The sequence below is a fragment of the Nymphalis io genome, chromosome 28 (assembly GCF_905147045.1).
Source record: "Nymphalis io chromosome 28, ilAglIoxx1.1, whole genome shotgun sequence".
NCBI classification, from domain to species: Eukaryota; Metazoa; Arthropoda; class Insecta; order Lepidoptera; family Nymphalidae; genus Nymphalis; species Nymphalis io.
The window spans coordinates 7,850,327-7,872,619 of record NC_065915.1 but is presented as its reverse complement, the minus strand read 5'-3'; the positions used below and the strand labels follow the sequence as shown (position 1 = coordinate 7,872,619).

General features: G+C 34.1%; 1 protein-coding gene across 1 annotated transcript in view; it reads left to right on the top strand.

Annotated features, from left to right (window-relative positions):
- The first annotated feature begins 11,807 nt into the window (after window positions 1–11,807).
- The window catches only part of LOC126778977 (uncharacterized), a 61,947-nt gene continuing 51,461 nt past the window's right edge, over window positions 11,808–22,293 (top strand). Inside the window, exons 1-2 of the mRNA XM_050502721.1 lie at window positions 11,808–11,916; window positions 17,730–17,822. Of these exons, the coding sequence (XP_050358678.1) occupies window positions 17,765–17,822 (58 nt within the window). The 5' untranslated portion in view covers window positions 11,808–11,916; window positions 17,730–17,764. The remainder of the gene's footprint in view (window positions 11,917–17,729; window positions 17,823–22,293) is intronic.

The window sequence follows — 22,293 nt, the reverse complement described above, 5'->3', positions numbered from 1 at the left end:
TAAAAGCTTAGCAATTATTTTTATTATAAATAATGCTTTTTATTATTTTCAAAAGCTGGAAGTTAAAAGTTAAATTCTAATAACAAAAATCCACTTAAAATATTAATTTATTCAGTAGAATCTATAAATATTTTTTTATCAGACTAGTCAAGTCCCTTAATAAAAAAAATTAAAATTCTCGTCTTGGTAAATCTAATCTGGTTCATTTAATCTCAACAAAAAATTCAAAAATTAAAACAACCACACTATAAATTCAGAAGTTGACATCTGACAGAACCACATCTGCGAGTTACGAAAAGCTTTGATTAGTTAAGTTATTAAGTTCTTTTGTTATTTAAAATCTTCTCAAGCTTACTTTTAAATATTTCTTTTTGTTCAGAAACTTGCTTATGTGAAATATGTAATTAAATATAATTTGTTTTATTTCATTCTTTTTATTTTTATTTTATAATATCCGTTTTAACCGAATTTTACATGCCCAGCTTTAGGAGTTTTTTAGGCTGTTATTTTTATTTAAAGCTTATTATTTTATTAGCTTATAAGTATAAAAAAATGTATTCATAAAAATTGCTTAATGCGTATCATTAAATACTCTCAACTATAGCAAAAAACAATAATGGAAGTTTTGCGTTTAACCACGTTCATTATAAAGCCTACGTAGTTAATGTAAAACATTTAAAGTTATGAGAACATTTAACTTGATAGGGAGTAGGGCTGATATTAAGTTAATTAATGTGACTCATGTACCGTAATTAGCCTGGGTTTTACCCCGGGTTGGTAGGCTTTGTTTATGTATTCTGACCCTGATACCTGTCCAATCGTGTCGGATTGACATCCCATGGGATAAAGAGAGTGCATAATATAAGTGTAGGCAGGAAAACGTCTTGGTCACTGTGATATATCTTGCGTAGTTCAGTCTCCCGTGAGAAGACCGCCATGACAGAGTTCAGACAGGGTGACATCATTATCATACTCGTATTAAAGAAAAACTACACTAGATATAATAAGAGTATGAATCATGGTGGTAGCGCTTTGTGCAAGCCCGTCTGTGTAGGTACCACCCACTCCCCACTTATTCTGCTGCCAAGCTACAATACTTGTATTTTAATTATGTTCCAGCTTGACGTGTAAGTGAGCCAGGGTAAATAACAAGCACAAGGGATACCGTCTTAATAAGATATGGTTGATATATCTTACAGTGTCAATATCTATAGTGTGGTGGTGACCACCTACCATCCCACACTTGCCCGTCCAACAAACTGCATGTTTTGTTTGATATTCTACTACATATGTGGTGTAAAAAACTTTCAACTTCATTATGAAGATTAGAAGAAGAAGAGAAGGCTTTTGCCCAGCGGTGGGACAGTTCTGAACTATTACAAAGCAGTCATAGCGCCATATCCGATCATTTACGGTAACGTGTCGCTCCGTTCTGGTACTATTTATCCCACATTTGTAATCGAAACAGCTCCGATCATCCCAAAAACTAGTTTCGGTCATCGAACTCGACCAAAAGTCGCTCAGGCGATGGCGGAGACTGATTTTATTTACCGTTGAACAAGTCCTGTTCCGATTATTGCGATAACATCAATTATTTAATAAATCGTTCAAGTATTATACATTTACTCCTATTGAACTACATAAGTATGTTAATTAAATACAATTAAATATTCTGCATAAAGATCAATGAATACTAACTTAAGTCTTTTTTGTTACATATATGTAAAATATTTTAATTAAAACAAAAAAAAAAATATCTTTTTTTAACATTAATTTAAAATTTATTGATTGATAAAAATTTTATTAAGAGGGTACGGAACTTATTCCACGACGCTGGTGGCTGGTGGTGATGAGCGCTTGTGGCAGAATATAATCTGATGCAATGCACAGAATGTTTTCTTTCACAGTTGCGCACGAGAGGCATAATTAGAAGCACAAATTAAACACAATAAAGCTCGGATAAAGTGGTGATAGCACAGATTTGAACCTGCGACCCTCGGTTAATAATTGCCTGGTATCCATATTAGAATAATATAATATGTCACTATTATATTGGCAAACGCTAGAATAATAATAATAATAATAACATCCTGGGACATTATTCACACACGCCCATCTGATCCCAAGCTAAGCAGAACTTGTACTATGGAAACCAGACAACTGATATACTACATATACTACTTTTCTTTTGTAAATACATACTTATATAGATAATAACACCCAGACTCACGACAAACAGACATGTTCATTCATACAAATGTCTGTCCTGGGTGGGAATCGAACCCATCTTCGGCGTGAAAGGCAAGTATCTACTAACCACGCCAACCGGCCCAAAATGCATTGTTATTATATTTTACTATCATTATATTTTGCTTAAAATATTTTTAACGACACACACCATACTCTAACAACAATCAAGTTGCGTCAACACACATACGTCCGTAAAACTTGTTACTGTAGATAACTTACAGATAACTTGAGTGTATCGTTTCAGGGCTGACACTTGTTTCTTTTCTTTTATTTATTTTAACTTTAACCATTAATAAATTGAATATGAAATGATTTTAATAGATACCTAAGGCTTATTACACAGCACAAGAATATCATCGAATATCTTTTAAAAACAAGCTTTGAGTCATATACTAAAATGAAGAAAATAGGATGGAATTATGTCGAATGGGTAAGGAGTTCCTTGGCCACCTCCCAGCCTCACCACGAGATCTCTGTGCCGCTTATAATTAATAATATTAACAATCAATTAAAAAAAAAAAACAAATATTTATATATTCGATGCAAGCACTCTACAGTACAGTAACAGCCTCTTAATGTCTCACTGATGGGCTAAGGCCTCCTCTCCCTTTTTGAGGAGAAGGTTTGGAGCTTATTCCACCACGCTGCTCCAATGCGGGTTGGTAGAAAGCACTCTACAGTACATTCATATTTACATAAGATAATATTTTATTCAATATCTTTGTTTGATTGATTACTAGTCAATACTTATTTTTGTAACTATAGAAAATACTATCACATCCTCGAAGCTTCTTAGGGTATTTATTTTTAATTATAATTCTTGTTCTTTTAAATAAATAAAAATGTTTATATTTTGTGTCCTTTATGCGCTCTAAGCCATTCATCTGATTTTTTTTTAAATAATTTTATTCATTAGAATTATAGAAAATAATATCCTGGGATTTTTTTTAAATGGGATATTATTCACACACGGCCATCTGATCCCAAGCTAAGCAGAGCTTGTACTATGGAAACCAGACAACTGATATACTACATACACTACTTTTGTAAATACATACTAATATAGATAATTACATCGAGATTCAGGACAAACAGTAATGTTCATGCACACAAATGCCTGTTCTGGGTGGAAATCGAACCCATAACCTTCGGCGTGAAAGGCAAGAATCTACCAACCACGCCAACTGGTCCGTTAAATGTGATTATGATGAAACTTTGTGGAGTTGTTCTACGGACGGCTTCTTTGCGAACGTCTAAGAATACAAATTCTTTTCTTTATACATTTGTCCTTCAATATAAATGTTCTATGTAATAAAGTTTATAATTGTCTTACAAAAAACTCTTAATGAAAATTTCATCCGCCGCGATCAGAAACGAAATGTTTGAATTATTTTTCACATTAAATATATTTAAATCAGCGAGAAGTCACCCCTAGCTCAAATGCTATTCACGCTCATTGTACAGACTTCAAATCTACGACCCGGATAATATTGACACCTTATCGCGCTTTATTTATTGATATATAAACTTTACTTTGTGATTTAGTAACTTGCCATGCGCGCGACTTCACACCTAAATCGAAATCTCGTAAAAATGTACTTTGCTCAAGGCTTTTGTCCATTTTGTATTTATATCACATTACCATTGGTTCGAAATCGCAAAAATTATAAATCAAATAATCTCATTTATTTACAAATATTGACTATATAAGGTCTTTTAAAATGGCCGTGTGTTCTAATTTGCCAAAGGAATCTTAGATAAGTCGAATTTTAATGGAAAATACGAGTTATTTACATAGATTACATAAAAACAAGAATTTCGAAATACAAAAGATTTAATTGCTAAAATTTCGACTTAGAAAGGCGAAATTTCGAAGTACATTTTTCGAGAAACAAAAAATTAATTGGACAAAAGCAAACATTCCATTTAGGTAATATTGCTGTAAGTTCGGTTAATTCTAAGTAAGACGTCATATTGTTTTACGGAATCTACTTTCGATTTCCAGAGCATTAACGTATTATCAATGTCTCGAAGGGAAATAATACTTTGTTCGAGCTACAGTCTAAATGATTCGAGATACCGCGTATTTAGGGGTTCAGCGGAGGGAAATGATAATTGTTTCCGCCTCTCTGAGGACTACGACTTAAGGACGGTCGACTTATCGAGACTTATGCATTACAGTAAATTTTGAAATCGATGCACAAACATAATGTCTATGTAGTATATCAGTTGTCTGGTTTCCATAGTACAAGCTCGGCTTAGTGTGGGAATAATGTCCAAAAAAAATGCCTGCAGAATGTCTTATTACAATGTTAATTACTATCACAAAAGCAAACATATTATCACAAAGATAAATTACATATTTGAAATTAATTAACAATACAGTATTCTTCCTTTTCTTCTAAAGTATTCTTAAGTCTTCTTCAGTATTCTATCTTCTCCTCAAAAAAAGAGGAGAGGAGGCCTTTAGCCCAGCAGTGGGACATTCACAGGCTGTTACGGTACGGTACAGTATTCTACTACATTATAATTCAATATTGTTAATTTAAAATTTTCAGTAGCAGCCTGTTAATGTCCCACTGCTGGACTAAGGCCTCTCCTACCTTTTTGAGGAAAAGGTTTTTGCAGCTTATTCCATCACGCTGCTCCAATGCGAGTTGGTAGAACACATATGTGGTAGATTTTTAATGAAATTAGACACATGCAGGTTTCCTTACGATGTTTTTCTTCACCGTGAAGCAAGAAATTTATAATTCAATAAACACAAATTAAGCACATAAAAATTTAGTAGCTCTTGCCCGGGTTTGATCCCACAATTTTCGGTTAAGATTTACGCGTTCTAACCTTCTCTAATAATAATCTAAATATTAAAATTGCTAAAGAAATTCTTGTCTGTCTATCTCCCTGTTTGTTCCAAACACGCGGGTGAGAATTAGTAAATTATTGTGTATAATGTTTATCTGGAAGCAACCTAATTTCTGTTGACATTCCCACCATTAGTATTCCCACATGATATTTATATAGATAAAAGAACCGGCAGAATGTTTGTTTATTTACAATTTTTCCTATACCACAAATGGGTGTTACATACAGCACCTCAGGGGGGATCGCTGACGCAGCTAATAGCCGCGAAGTCGCCGCCGCGACCTAGTTATGAGATCAATACTTTAATAATTTACACATTTGCCACGTACAGCGCCTAAAAACACCTAGCCGGGAAGTCGCCGCCGCGAGTCAGCTCGGCGCGTACCACCTAAATTAATGTAATAGATCAGCATTTTCAGCACTATATATTAGGATGGAATAATTATATGTGTTATTCAATATGTGATCCAGTAACAATCAGTATTGTTTCTTAGGATTAAGTTATATATAATATTTAGTAATTAATTAAAGTGTTAATAGAAACTTTGGGTTTTCTCAAATCCTCCGGCTATCGTAAACGTAACTTGGCCCAAGTTCATCTCAGCTGTTTTAGGAATGAGGACAACAATAGCCAAAGGGGTCAACATCTAGCCCGTCTAACTTTCACATCGCAAGGCGCCCACGAGATCGCCGATCCATTACAGTCTAACAATAAATAGTAGCCACTACCTGTGGAGCTCAACATACTTGGAACATATATATACATGGTTTTATGCATATTTTATTTAGTTTTTTTTATATGATCATATCTCTGTACACAGACTGTAGATATTCTGTGACTGACATGTTAGTCTAGTACCTAGATATAAGGTTTCGGGTTTACTGGTGGTAGGGCTTTGTGTTAGCTCGTCTCAGTAGGTACCACCCACTCATAAGTTCTTCTACCACAAAACGGCAGTACTTGCGGCGGTATTTTTGTGTTTTAGTTTAAAGTGAGTGAGGGTGAGAGTGAGTGAACCAGTGTAATTACATTCTCAGAGCCGGTGGCGCATTGGCGATGTAAGGGATGGTTAACATTTTTTTTTTATTTGACTCAGCTCTACCTGATGGTAAGTGGTAGTAGTGGTAGTTAATTTCTTACAATGCCAATGTATATGGGCGTTGGTGACCACTTACCATCAGGTGGCTCATTTGCTCATCCGCTTACCTATTCTTTAAAAAAAAACAGGTCGATTCGATGAAAAGTTATTACAGCCCGGAGTATGGAAGTTGGAATTGTGTGCGTAAAGCCGTTGGTACTGCGCCTGAACTCTTACCGGTCGTGTCAGATTACCTGGCCCATCGGATTATGAAAATGAGAGAATAGCATGTCCATAATTGTGTCAAATCTACTATAAATCATCGTTTCTGGATTGTAGTTCAGAATCTATTTCGTAGCCGCAGTTCAGGCCCAGTTCTACATCAGTTCCCAAACGTGTCTTCGATGTGAATTATTGTTAACAGTTATTGTTACGCATAATAAAAACCAACTTACGCCCATAATTTACGCCCACACTGTGCTCTGCGCCATCCAGCTTTTACAGCCTTGGACGTCATGAGAGAGTAAAATGAAATCGATAAACGCCTCATACCTTTAGTTTTTCAAGTAATAAATTCAAAACTCATGTTATAAATATTTTAGATAAGGTTTATTAAAAAGAAAACAAGAATATATGAATGATTAAAAGCGTAGTTCGTAGTGATGTACATACAAAATATATGAATTAATGTTAACAAAAAAATATACAGGCGAATTACCGTATTAGTTTAATGGCTATCTTATTAGGGGCCAAAAATATTGGATTTTTGTGCCAACAAAATAGCAGTTTGTGAACACACTTGCACTATAACAATAATTATGTATTGCGCAATTAGCTATTCTCACTTGAAAATGGTCATTATTTGAATGTCCCACTGCTGAGCTAAGGTATCCTGTCCTTTTTGAGGAGAAGATTTGGATCTTAACTAACCATCTGCTCCTATTCAATTTGGTGAATGTATTGGTGGTGGCTGAATTTCTTGTGCCACATACAGGTTTCCAAATGTTATTTTCCTTAAATGAAACACAAATTAAGTAAGTGATAATACATTAGCGCTAGCCCGGGTTTGAACTCGGAATTATCTTATATAATGTGTTTGAGATTCTCGTCTTCTGATCACTGTGTCTTCACAAGTCAACCTCAACGAAATCGAGCAGGAGGACTTCAGAATGATCGCCATTCCCCATAAAAGATAAACTAAAGAATTGGTTGTAAATAAGAGGGCGATTTTAATTTCAGCAAACACAGGCGCGTCGGGTGTATTTATCAGATGGAATGTATTTTTATGTTATAAGTAATGATGCGTAAAATAAGAAAATTATTCGGGCGCGTTCGTGTCAGCCTCGCCGACGGGTGCTAAGTCGAGGGATGATAATTATTCAAATCAAACGCAACTTTACTCGTCATATAGTAAGCATTATTATATTTGTATGATAAATTAATAGTTTTATAAAATTATCTCTCAAGTATTTTTAAATACAAATCACGTTTATTATAAAAATGGATGTTGTTTGAAATTAGTAGACTTCGACCTACTTTGCTGTTACTATTTGCTTAAGATCAACTTCTTTCTATCTGGAACGATCACCATCAATGGTTGACATGTTTAATTAGGAAGGACGTCTAAAAAATATCTCTTTTTCTTCAATTGCAGTCACATAACATTCAAAAGTGCTTATAATATATCACTTGTATACATATGTATTTTGTTATGGCATAAATAGGCAAATGAATAAATGGGCCACCTGATGGTAAGTGGTCACCGCCCGTAGACATTGGCGCCGTAAGAATGACGAATTATCCTTTTCAAGGCCACTAATTTTAGAAACGAATATGTCATGTCCCTTGTGCCTGTAGTTGCACTGACTCACTCACCCTTCAAATTCAAATTTTTCTTTGATTTTCTTCTTTTATTTTTCTTCAAATTCAAAAGAACACAACACTACTAATTATTGCTGTTTGGCGGTGGAATATTTGATGGGTGGTACCAACCCAGAAGGACTTTAACACCAAGGACCAAGGACTTCAAGTCCCATAAAGCATATTTTAATTGATTGTTTCTAATATCAATATTTTGTATTGCTGTGTTTTATTTTAAGGGATGGGTGAGTCAATGTAACTGTATTACACTGGCTTACTTGCTTAAGCTGAAACATACACGAGTCTTACAAAGACATATAACATCTTAAATCTACTGCCTTGCAGCATTCACCGTGGAAGTAGTGGTATATACCCCTGACGGTGCTATGTTTATAGGAGAAGGTAACCTTATCATCTGTTGAGCCATTTACTTTTAATTTTTCGAAAATAAAATAATATGAATAAAAAAAAACAATTAATATTTTAATATTATTAAAGAAAAATATAAATGGAACTTAACTGTTTTTATCTTTACCATTCGTTACGCAAACACAAATAATTATTATTCATAAAAAAGTACCTTTATAATTTAAGCAGTAAGAGGTTAAAGAATATATATATGTATATATATATATATATATATATATATAAAACATCAATTACATAACTAGTAACATATATATTTCAAATCGTAAGTAATTATTTTTTGTGTCGTTTTTGACACCTTTTTTTCAATGATTTCATTCTGTGATAAGATTAATAAACATTTCGTGTGTACATTACGTTTTGTCGTGAATACAGTTTATCTTAGTATTTCTTCCTATACGTATAATCAATAAACTTCAATAACTGTCTCTTGAAGTTGCATCTTCGTGACGTGAAGCCTAAAAATAGAATTTATAAAAAATCTTAAAATTTTTGTGCCTGGACATGGTATCGGAGTGACCTAATCTTGATATATTTAATCGAGTATCCACTTTAAATACATGACACTAAAGTTCAATTTAAAATTAAATTAAATAAACTTACGACCTTTTATTTTTACAGCGTAAGTCAACGCAGCCTTCGGGCCCACTCTCATAATGTTAGCTTTGAAGTGTAAAGCTTTATTCATAGTGACGATGACAGATAATTAATTTATTCATTAGTTGTAAGAGAAATGCTAATTAAATATTTTTTAAATAAATATTTTATATTATGTTAGCCGAGATAGCCTAGTCGTTAGAACGCGTGAATCTTAACCGATGATCGTGGGTTTAAACCCAGGCAAGAACCACTGAATTTTCATGTGCTTGATTTGTGTTTATAATTCATCTCGTGCTTGACGGTGAAGGAAAACATCGTGAGGAAACCTGCATGTGTCTAATTTCATTGAAATTATGCCAAATGTGTATTCTACCAACCCAAAGTGGTGGAATAAGCTCCAAACCTTCTCCTCAAAAGGTAGAGGAGGCCTTAGCCCAGCAGTGGGACATTAACAGGCTGTTACTTATTATGTTATGAATGTTGTTTCTGTATATTCGTAATCTATATGATACATTATTTTGTAAAACTTTTGTCAAGGAGGAGAAAACAAATAAAAAGCCGCGATGGTTAGTGAATAAAACAAGCGGATTTATGCGATCGCGGTTTCCAATCCGTCTCAATTCCAATATTTCATGTCCTGAATTCCTGTAAATATTCGCTATTTATTGCGTGCTCAATGGTGACGTAATAGCGTGGCTTCAACTCCTATCTTCTTTCTTCTCCACTTTTGAATACTGTTATAACACTAGTTGAAATATGTAAAACAAATATTAATTATACAAGTTAAGTATTTGTATTAAAAAAATCATATTATGTTTATTTACTAGTATAAATAGACAGTCGTCATACTCAGGACTTCATTCATTTTGTACAAAGCTTAAAGCTCTTCTGAAACTGTTTTTATGTTTATTTTTAGTTGAGATAACACTTCAACACGCGAACTGTTATATTATATATTTTAGTAGCAAAACTCGCGGCTTCACCAGCGTCGAGTTCAGCTTGTGTCGAAATCCTTCAATGCAAATTCCATTTTGACGTATTTATTCGAATTATACGTATAAAAATATTTGAATTTTTACACGCATATTAACATATATTAACTTAAAAAGTAGCAGTTTTCACACATCATAAACACACGCTTCAATTTTGTTTATTTGTATAAATTCACAATCTTGTTTGAATAGTCAAGGCTATTTAGTCGTACTTAATACTTACGTTAACTTAATACTTCACGGAGTCGATGTAAGAAAGATTACAGAGACGGCGTCTCTGGTGTCTGTCTGTGACCGAAGATTACTGGTGGTAGGGCTTTGTGCAAGCTCGTCTGGGTAGGTACCACCCACTCATCAGATATTCTACCGCAAAACAGCAATACTTGATATTGTTGTGTTCCGGTTTGAAGGGTGAGTGAGCCAGTGTAATTACAGGCACAAGAGACATAAAATCTTAGTTCCCAAGGTTGGTGGCGCATTGGATATGTAAGCGATGGTTAACATTTCTTACAATGCCAATGTCTAAGAGCGTTGGTGACCACTTACCATCAGGTGGCCCATATGCTCGTCCGCCTTCCTATTCTATAAAAAAAAAAAATTAAGTTTATCCTGGCAAGCACAACTGAGTTTTCTGAATTGTGTTCATAACTTATATGAAGCATTTTGAGGAAAACTACTACTATCGAGTAGTAGATATATAGTATCTAGGGCAACATATTGAAACACCACGTCGAATTGGAATAATCTTTGAACCTCCTCTTCAAAGAGAAAGTATCCCTCAGCACAACCGTGGGAGGGACATTAGTATAAATTAATTCGATCATGCGTCTCGGTGTTCCACTTAGCCAGTGTCACTCAGCAGAAAATCCTGTTAGTATACGAACATTGAACAAAATATTCGAGTCCTCGTTGCTTTAAATATTTTTTCTCTTCATAAAAGGATTGGTTTAAAAAGAAAACTTTAATAAAAAAATATCTGTCTGTTGATTTGTTGTTTATTATACATGACGATGATGTTTTTAAAGATATAAAGAATATAATAATACTTTTTAGTTTGCACAAACTTTAATGATGAATTTAATCAATCAAATTATTTTTTATTGAAGTATTATAAGGGCTCCTATTATTTGAAACTAATATTATAAAGGCTTAACATATAACCTTTACTCAGCGGTTGATTAGTTAAGCACTGATTTCCCCCTTTATGTCATTGTTTTCTCTGCTCCCATTAAGCGATAATTTATATAACAATCATATAATTACAGTTCAATTTGAAATTTACTGTAATAACTTGTTTATAAGTTTGTCTGTTACGCAAAGATAAATGATTTAAAGTAGTATAATAATAATATTATATAATTATACATACGATTATAATATTATAATTATTTTCCAAAAAAAAATGTTTTAATTTCTTACACTAATACATAAGACTTCAACGCGCTCGAAAGTTTAAAATTAACGAAATCATATAAAAATATAATTATTATAAGAATAAACGTCACTCATTTGCATGTAACAACAGTAATAGTAGAAAATATATCAGATATTTTCTATTTTATAAGTAAATAAAAAACTAATTCATAAAAATCACAACACATTATAGTCTTTCTAATTTAAAACATATTTTTTTTTATTTCAATAAATTATGAATAGCATTAATATCCTTATTGAATGTCGGTTGAAGTGCTATTACTAAGAACACAGCCTAACACGATCACGTATTCAAGGCAACGCACCAGTCGCTCCGACGCACGCGCACGCGACGCGCGTCGTGACTCTAAACTTGAAATAAAACGAATTTAACTCCGCCATTTTGTTTATTCAGCTGTCAAAGTTTAGTGGTAAGTTATTTATTTTTTTAATCTGTGAAGTGTTGTGTGTCGTGTTTCTTAATACATTGGGATTTTTTGATGACTCATTCGTAGTTTGATAAGGTTCGGTGGTAGCACCCGTTTACCCATATTAGTTGACGATTGCTTCATGTGGGTGTGAAGGACGAGTGAGCTAATTGCAAACGTAATGCAATACGAAATTTTACGGTGCCAGTCCTGCCAGAGTTGATCTCTTCATTGGCACACATGTAGTCTGTCTGTTTATTCACTCAATAAAAATCCAAACTAAAAAAAAGCTGTTACAATTAAGGTAAATTTAAAGTAATGTTGAAAAATTAGGTAATTTAAAAATAATTATTTGATGATCATGATATATAAAGATTAAGCCCTTGGACTGGACGTCAAACAAAATCAACTGCCTGAAAATGTAAAACACAAAAGTATTAATTTCATGAACTTACATCTTTATTTCCAAAGAAAAAAAGGCTCAGGATTTGAAGTTCAGAGCCGACAAGGGAACAATTGGAGGAGTGTTCGTTCGTCTTGTGTGACTTTCCTTGTTATGTTTTGACGAATCATCAAAAACATTAATAATTATGTTTTCGTAACATCCGTTAATCTTATCGTAGATGAATATTTTAACTTTGTCTTTTAATTAAAAACACACTATATTAAGAAATAGTTTTGTGATATTAATATGTGTTGTAATATTGATATAAAAATATATAGACGACAAAAAAGCGTGGACTTCGCAGCCGTTAATTCTCGTACAGACCATTAAAATTAAATTTGTAATTCATTTCCTTAAAAGACTAACAAGTAAGTTGCTTGTCGGTTTTTGTAGAATCTACATTTTTTTTATACAGTATAGTATAGGACGAGCTTATTTGCCACCTGATGGTGAGTGGTCACAAATGCCCATAGACATTGGCATTTTAAGAAATGGTAACCATCGCTTACATCGCCAATGCACCAACAACCTTTTGAACTAAGATGTTATGTCCCTTGTGCTTGTAATTACACTGGCTCACTCACCCCTTAAACCGGACAACAATAACAAGTTCTGCTATTTTGCGGTAGAATATCTGATGACTGGTGGTACCTATCCAGAAGAGTTTGTCAAAGTCCTACCACCAGTATTCCGAAACAGTAACAGCTGTACATTCAATTGAATACTGTAACATGACGATTCAATAGTGTTCATAAGCTTATCTTTTTATAAAGATATGCTTAAATAATATTATGTTTTTGTTTATATATTGCTCAAAGTTCGAACATAAATCATTTTTATAAATAATATATTTATAGCATATATAATAACATATATTATTATGATTAAAAATTCGTGAACATATTGCATTTCTCGTAAGTATGAGCCCGTAAATGTCCCATTGATGTGCAAAGACCTCCCTTGTTTTATGTAGCTTATTCCACTACGCTACTTTATTGAAAGTTGATGAATATATAAACAGAATAAATGTGTCAGAATTCTTCCATTACGTTTTAACGAGATCATTTATAACAAATAAATTGCAGGAAAATTTAGTGATCATTGCTCGGATTTTCCCTGATGATGGCCGTTGGCCAAGATCTTTGATCTGTGCTCAAGATTTCTAACATATGAATTTATTGGTGGTAGGGCTTTGTGCAAGCTCGTCTGGGTAGATACAACCCACTCATCAGATATTCTACCGCTAAACAGCTGTCTCGTCTGCTCCAACGGCCATCGGTCCTACGACATACGTGACCAGACCACTGCCACTTCAGCCTGCTAATTTTGCAAGCTATGTCGGTGACTCCGGTTCTTTTCCGGATAATCTCATTTCTGATCTTATCCTTCAAAGATACTCCGAGCATAGCTCGCTCCATAGCACGCTGAGCGACTTTGAATTTGTGGACTAGTCCCACAGTTAGTGTCCACGTTTCGGCACCGTATGTCATAGCAGGTAAGACGCATTGGTTGAAGACGAAAGACGAAAGAAATGCGTTTTATAATATTAGTTAAGCCTAATTAGAGTTCTGCAATTGACGTTTGACGTTTCCTCAACGTCATGTAAGAGCCTGGAATGACAATATACGTTTATAATATTGACGTCGTTAAGTATATATAATAAAATATACAACACATAAACACTGCACAGCCTCCGACCACCTGCAACTTTATTGGCGGGGCTCGTGTGAGACATTTACGGTCTCTATAGTATCGTGAAACTGTAAGCTGGCATGTTTATAGTTTTAGATTAAAAACTTTGAATACAAAAGAATCGTTTATGAACGGATGACTCAGTTTATTTCAGTATCATTAACTATGTTTCATGAACACGAGACTCACAATTTATGGCATTTTAATAACGAGACTATAGTTTGTAATATAAAACAAGTATGCATTTATAAATCTCTTGTGCTGAGCGTCATCTAATCATAAAAGTAACAGTGTAATGCTGGAATAAGGTCTCCTGTTGAGAGGGCTTGGAGCATATTCCGCCACACTTCTCCAATGAGGCTTGGGTTCTCATTTAGATTTTCATCCGATATCCGGTTTTCTTAAGATATTTTCCTTCTAGCACAAGTTGAATTATAAACACACACATCCTTAAAATTGAGTGGCTTATTCAGCTTGCTCGGATTTGAACCCGCAATCATCGCTTAATTATTTTTAATTATATACAAATCAACACTATCAAAGTCATTCAAAATAGAATTCATGTACGTATTGATTGTATAAAGCTCTCACAGATTCGAAAAGTAATAACTCAGAGCCGAGAAAAACTAGTTATATTATATATTTATTTGAAATAACTTTAAGATTTTCATTCCCAAGGTCGTTAATTTTGTAATATCCTTTAAGGAACGGATATATCAAGTTTTAACCTTTAAAGCACATTATATCATTTAATTTCCTTCATCTCTATTATCTACTTTACTTTATTGGTTTACTTAAGCTGAAACTTTCAAAGTATAAATCTTAAGAGCAGGTTCCTATTACGCAATGCTGACGAAAACGTGTCGTTTGCCGGCTGTCAACTTTAACGGCTTAAAAGTCGTGACTTTTAGTGTGATGTTTAGGAAATTAATGGAGAATGACTGCTAGTGGTGGGAGTAACTACGTTAGACACAGGGTATTTTTACTGTAAAACTTCGTTTATATCTTAGATGTCATGGGTTGGTTGAGCGGCTTTTACCGAAAGTGAGTAAACATGTGAGAATATTAACCCTCCATCAGCAATCGCCACTCGTGAACTGGGATCTTATGTCCTTTGTTCCTGTAATTACACTGGTTCACTCACCTTTCACAACAATACAAAATATTGCTGTTTGGTGTCAGAATATGAGAAAAAATTTTTTTCAAGTAATCCAATATCTTTTTTACTAATATTTATTTTATGTATATGTATGAAATCTATGAAAATAAATAGTTGTATGTAATTTATACAAATTTATAGTTTTTTTAAGTTTTTTCGCCGGATTTTTCGGTAGAATTCATATTTCGAACTGTTATTAACACTTGACGATACAAAAGTACATTTCTAAATCATAAAATGATAAGTATATATGTATAAACATATATAAATAAAAATATTTTCATTTGATTAAGCAATATTTTAATGGCTCTATGCCTGTTTTCTAATCTTATTTTTTGTATTTACGAATCCATGATTGACCTGGAATAGTATGTGCCTTTTTTCTTTCTTTCTATGTATGAATGATAATTGCCTTAGGTTAAGCTTCACTCACTCTACTTCATTCGCACCAAATTAATTGACTACAAGAACTAAATATGAGCAGTTTAATAAATAAGTTAAGAGACGATATGATTATTTTATAAAGTATAAATATATCTTATATTCATGTATTTATCTATCTTGTATAAACATTTGATTATAAAATAAAACGTTGCCGTTTCGAGAAACACCTGAGGGTGTAATTCTTTGTTCAAATTAAACAGAATCTTCAAAGCCTATTATTGAATTAATTAATGAAACAAGAAAACGGAGAAGATATCGCGGGACGTACACAAAAAAAGAAAGAAATAAGTCTTTATTGCACATAAATATGTAAAAGGAAAGTTAAATATATATACATATATACGGTATACAAAGTCGGTCATATTGATTCTTTTATGTTATAGGTAGGCGAAAGGCCAAATGAACCACCTGGTTTTGAGTGCCTACTCCTAATGTTAAGTGGTCACCACCGCCCATAGTCATTGGTGATGTATGAAATATCAATCATTCCATACTTCGCCAATGCGACACCAACTTTCGGAACGGAGGTAATGTCCCTTGTGTCTGTAGCTACACTGGCTCATTCACCCTTCAAACCGGAACGCAACGCTACCAAGTATTGCTGTTTATCGGTAGAATATCTGACGAGTGGGTGGTACTTACCCAGACGGGCTTGCACAAAACCCTACCACCAGTAATAAACAGTCTCTAGTTGACAACCTTCAACAGAAGAAAATATAACTTAAGGTCTTTAAGCTTGTCAATTTTTGATATCAGTTAAACACATAATCAAATAACAAATCTTGGCTATTTCCGTTGTAACATTAAGCTGTCTTTTAAATTAATATTTATCTTTTAATGAACATCTATCATTTATGGCATATTGCGCCGTAAAACTTACATATGAGGTAATTAATGAACTTAATTGTGTTTAATTAACTCGGTGTTAGCCTTTTGTGTAAACCCGTCCAGGCACAATTCACTGAAATTGCAATATTTAGTGTTTTTGTGTTCAGGTTTGAAGGGCGAGTGAGCCATTGTAAGTTCTTAGTTCCAAAATTGGTGACACATTGGCGATGCCATTGTCTGGTGGTGACCAGTTACCACAATGTAGCGCAATTGCCAGTATGCCTATCTTAATAAATAATTTAAAAAAAGCCGAGATGGCCCTGTGGTAAGAACGCGTGAATCTTAACCGATGATCGTGGGTTCAAACCCGGGCAAGCACCACTGAATTTTCATGTGCTTAATTTGTGATTATAATTCATCTCGTGCTTAACGGTGAAGGAAAACATCGTGAGGAAACCTGCATGTGTCTAATTTCACTGAAGTTCTGCCACATATGAATTCTACCAACCCGCATTGGAGCAGCCTGTTGGAATAAGCTCCAAACCTTCTCCTCAAAAAGAGGAGAGGAGGCCTTTAGCCCAGCAGTGGGACATTCACAGGCTGTTACGGTTACGGTAATAAATAATTTAAAAAAAATCGACTTGAAACACTTATACAAACTCGGGCCAGGCAACTGCACTAAAAATACTACAGCCAACGCAGTACATAAAGCATAATTAAGTAACAAACAACCATACATACACACCTCCAGATTTATTAATACGATATCGCTTCATCATAAATTTGTCTTAACGTGCGGTAAATTTTTTGTTGCTTTTTACTTTATTAACCGCTCACTCCCATCCGTTAAGCTTTTTATACGTCATAAAGAGAACACTTCCTAGTTCTGACAGCAATTATTTTAATTAATGGCGACCGCGCCGGGAATCGAACAGACACGCTCTGCGAGTGATCGCTCGACCGACACGCAACAGTTTATTACGCATTCGTAATTATTGTAGTTCTGTAATGTGATAGCTTCTTTGATATATATTATCTACGTTTAATTTGTAAACCACCCCCCCCCCCAGGGCGTAATGGGCTTATGTGTGATTCTTACTAACTACCAAGGAACTTACCGGTCCTTACCGGTTCTTCTCGGTAAAATCTTTCCATGCTAGTAATGGTAGCATTTAATTAAATGACTCAAAAGTAATTGTTATTCTTCATGAATTACGTACTCACTGATTTTATATTTCATTGTTACAGATATTTGTGTTCCGTGTGAAGAGTGCTTAATCAAGATGATGGTTTTAAAATTGGTGTTGTGTCTCGTCTCTGTGCACATGGTGGCAGCCAAAGGTAAGCCGTCTACTTAAATACAGGCTTTAACGTATATAATATAGTAATGAGTTTATCGATACTGTGTCTTCTTTCGAATGTCAAATAGATGATGGCAGAAAGAGAGAAATCAGTGTAACACGCCCGTTATTTTAACGAATGAAAATAATATATCTGTGCCACTTTGTAAGCATTTGGTAGGCTGACTGACAACTGGGCCATTTGACAACCTTTTATACAAGCACGTCTGGGTAGGTACCACCCACTCATTTAATGTTCTACCGCTCAAACTCCAAACAGGACTCCCTAATATTGTTGTGTTCGGGTTAGAAAGATGAGTGAGCCAATGCAACTACAGGCGCAAGGGTCGTAACACCTTAATTTCCAAGGTTGGTTATGGTTAATATTTCTTACGACACTAATGTCTATGGGTGGTGGTGACCACTTACCATCATAACATTTTTGCCCGTCCGCCTATATTATTCTAAGATCTAAAAAAGAGAAATCGCCCATGGAAAGATTATATTAATTGTTGGTGAAATTGTTTAAAACCTATTGATCTGAATGTCAAAAAAAAGTATTCCGAATTATTTCAGTCAGTGTGTCGCCGAGTGCGTATCGAGAGCGTGAAATACAACCAATTAGTTGCATTTACAATACACGAACTTCATGCTTTCTATGAAGTTTTTTGACTGAATTACAGCCACGATTACTAATCACAGAGACTCGTTCATTGTGCAGATATATTATAATACATAGGTGTGAAACGAAATATATATAAATACTGATATACATATACTGACACAGAGGTTTCCATAAATTTCCAAAATGGCGTTGCTATTGTATTACCTGAAATTAATATAATATATGAGTTTATTATTCTTAAAGATCCTCCTAGTCTCTCCATATATATTATGTACAAATAATTTAAAAATTGCAATCAGCTACCATCAATGGAACCCATAAGATGGGCTTTTAAATTCAATATATTTTTTTTCTTTTTTTTAATAAGCTGCGATCATAAATGCTTAAAACAAGCGAACTAGTGAATAAATTCGTTTTATATTTTCTATTTTACTGGCATCTTCTATAATGGCCGATAATTATTATGTTCCTATAAAAGTTTTTGCTTCATCACAAACTAGCTATGCGCCACTTTTTCACTCGCTTTAATTTTCGTTAATCACTGCCTGTTTAACTCAAGTAAAGCCTTATCTTTCCTCAATGATGAAAAAGATGTCCTCCTGAGTGATTTCGACACCACTTTCAAGAGATAGTATCATATCATGTCCTATGCAGATGGCACAGGACCTATTATAGCGCACAAGTGTGTGTGCTAACGTAAACCGCCATCCAGACTCGGAGATTGACTCGACCATGGATTTAAACGTAGGACCTCGGGACCTGCCTTATAACATAACCACTCCACCAACGAGACTCAATAATAAATATACTAACTATTTAAAACGAACTATTATTTCCGGGGATACCACGTTCAAACATACATACTCACCAGCTTTCTAATATAAAAATAATTATATCAAATAGATAAAGATGTTTTTGATCGCATTTACTAATTAACATACTTAGCTTGTGGGGATTAAATCGAAATTGAAATACATTAAGCGACAACTCTGACGTTCACTTAGAGGCGAGAGATCTTTTCCTGATTCGCTAGCCCGCGCAGATGTGGACGATCTCTTAAAGCTATTTTCTTAAATGTTTTAAGCGCAAGTTAAGGATTATACGGCGATGGATTGTCAATGTCATACCTTCGTAATCGAGACAGGATTGATGTCAAAAGACAGAAAAAATAATAAATAGCTGATTTATTTATAAAAAAATGGATGTATTTATTGTGTATGAGATTTATATACATCGAAACCGTTCGACCGTTCACCATAAAAGTTTGTAAATATATTTTCAAGGAGACACATCAACTTGTATACCGTTTCACATTGTCATATTAGACGTACAACTGGACAGCGCCGTTTATTAAATCGTAGCGTAGTCGGGTAAATATAATAGTCTCTTACAGTTTTGCGAAAACTAACTTGAGTAACATTAGCTTATAGCTCCATGACTGCATTATATATTCCACATACAAAATGGCGTCGTGCGTATGCAAATGTAATCAATATTAACTAAGGACGTGTCTCGCAAATAAAGTATCCAGTGCGAGACTTGAAATGGTTCTGATAAAAGAAAAGATTTAACAATGAATTTTACTTTATAATAAAAAAGTATAGTTTTATATATTATGTCCCTCTGCTGGGCCTCATCCCTCTTTAGGGGAAAGCTTAAATTGTCAATAAAAGCTAACATGATTGTCAGAAGTTTTGCGCGTGTATCAAGAATGGCTATATGTATTATGGCTCTGAAAAAACATTATTCCACGCTTACTGTACCTCTTTTTATACATGTAGTTTGTGGGCTAATTATTCATTAAAATCATACAATGCTCTTCGTGTCCAGTACAATAACGCCTTTGGATTGCTGATGGGGTTGCCTCGCTTCTGTTGTGCTTCAGGGATGTTTGCTGAAGCGAATATAGACTGTTTTTACGCATTAATGCGAAAAAAATGTGCATCCTTGGTTCACAGGGTGCGGGCCAGCTTCAACAAAATTCTAATCATGTTTACTAACAGACTAGACTGTATATTTATAAACCGCTGTTGTAAAGTTTCAGCTGGACCAGTAAATTGTATAAGTAGTAGATAGTAGTGTTTATTTTATTTTTTGTAATTTTGTATATGAGTCTTGGGACTTGAATAAATAAATTATTTTTATTATTATTAAATCTTATTGTACCGTGGTGCACCACGGTACATCAAGTACCTTATAATTTAATATAAAGTATAGCATAGGTGTTAGCTGTGCGCGACGTGGGGCACGGCGTACGGCCTCGCATTTCAAAGGCCTCGCGCCTCCACACTTATCGTAAAACTACTCATTTTGGATACTGTCCTCGGTATTAAAAAACTTTTGCAAGTTTAAATAAAATATATTGTTAAAACGACGAAAATTTTAAAGAGGTTTCCGTCGCATTTTAATATATTATTACACTTATATAATCTGATAATATCACTTTGTTTATAAATAGGACTAATAAAGTCTGATTTTGTAGTGATCTCTTTATAAAACTAAAGTCAACAAAACGATGTTTTTAGTCCTCGCAATATTTATCTTTTGGCCTTGCCTCGTCGTGGAATATCAGACTATAGTGGGATCCCACAGCTAGGCTCACCTCTTAAGGCATAAATTTGTAGCTTAATCCACAACACTGTTTAAATACCGCTTAAAGTTTAATGTGAAAATATTTCATCCGATACAAAATGCAACCATACACAAGTTAAATTATCAGCCCTAATTAACTAACATGAAAATTGTGATGCTTGCACGGATTTGAATTAACGATCGTTCCACTCGTTCTGTCCACTGATATATCTCGGCCCTTTCGAAGCACATAAATTCAATTATAAAACCATTACAATAATACAAAAGAATCAAAAAGTTTTTAATTAAGAATAACTCTCATCCGATATGATTCATATCATCCCACGTGAGAAGACCTTACGCCGTAAATGGCTAACTTTATAAAGAGCAATAATACAATTCGAAAACCGACCTTAAGTACATGCTATTAAAGCTAAAATTCAAATGCATTCTATGACGTAATTATGCGACAAATATAAATACTAATTCGATTCGAAAAAGGTATAAAACAGTCTTATGTTAAAGCAATAAGGTTGATTTTTCAATGTTGATATTTAACTTTATAAAGAACAAATATACCACTCAAATACCGACCCTAATAACATCCTCTAAAAGTCAATATTACAATGAATTATATGACTCAATTACATGAAAATAAAAATATTAATTTGGTTGAAAAAATTATAAATTAAATCTCATGTGGAAGTAATAAGGTTCATATTTTAATAATCATATATTTTTTCAATGTAATTGTAATCCCACGCAAGCTTTCACGCCCACGTAATGAGCTATAAACATTTCAATGCTTCTATAACACGAATTTGAATAATACTTTCGTAACAAGAAATAATGTGTAGAAAAGATGAAATTAGACAAAACCACAGACGTTGTCATTACTTTTTTTATTGGAATAACACATTTCCGAGTTTTTCCTACCCGTTGAAGTATATGTGAGACTCGCAGGCACCGAGTACGCCAAAAAACCCACAAAAGAACCAACGGTACTCACTCCTCTTAAGAGGGGTAGACGTTGTCTCGCTGTTGAACGGTGTAGAAGTTGATTTGCTGTAGCACCGTCTATGTAGTGAAGAGTTACAACAAAGTAAAGTAAAAAGTAACAGCCTATAAATGTACCTTTGCCGCGCTAAGTACTCATCTTCTTTTGATCCTCCACTTCCATGATAATCAGTTAGACGGTGTCGTAAGAAATATTAACCATCCCTTAAATCGCCAATGTGCCACCTACCTTAGGAACTAAGATCTTACGTCCCTTGTG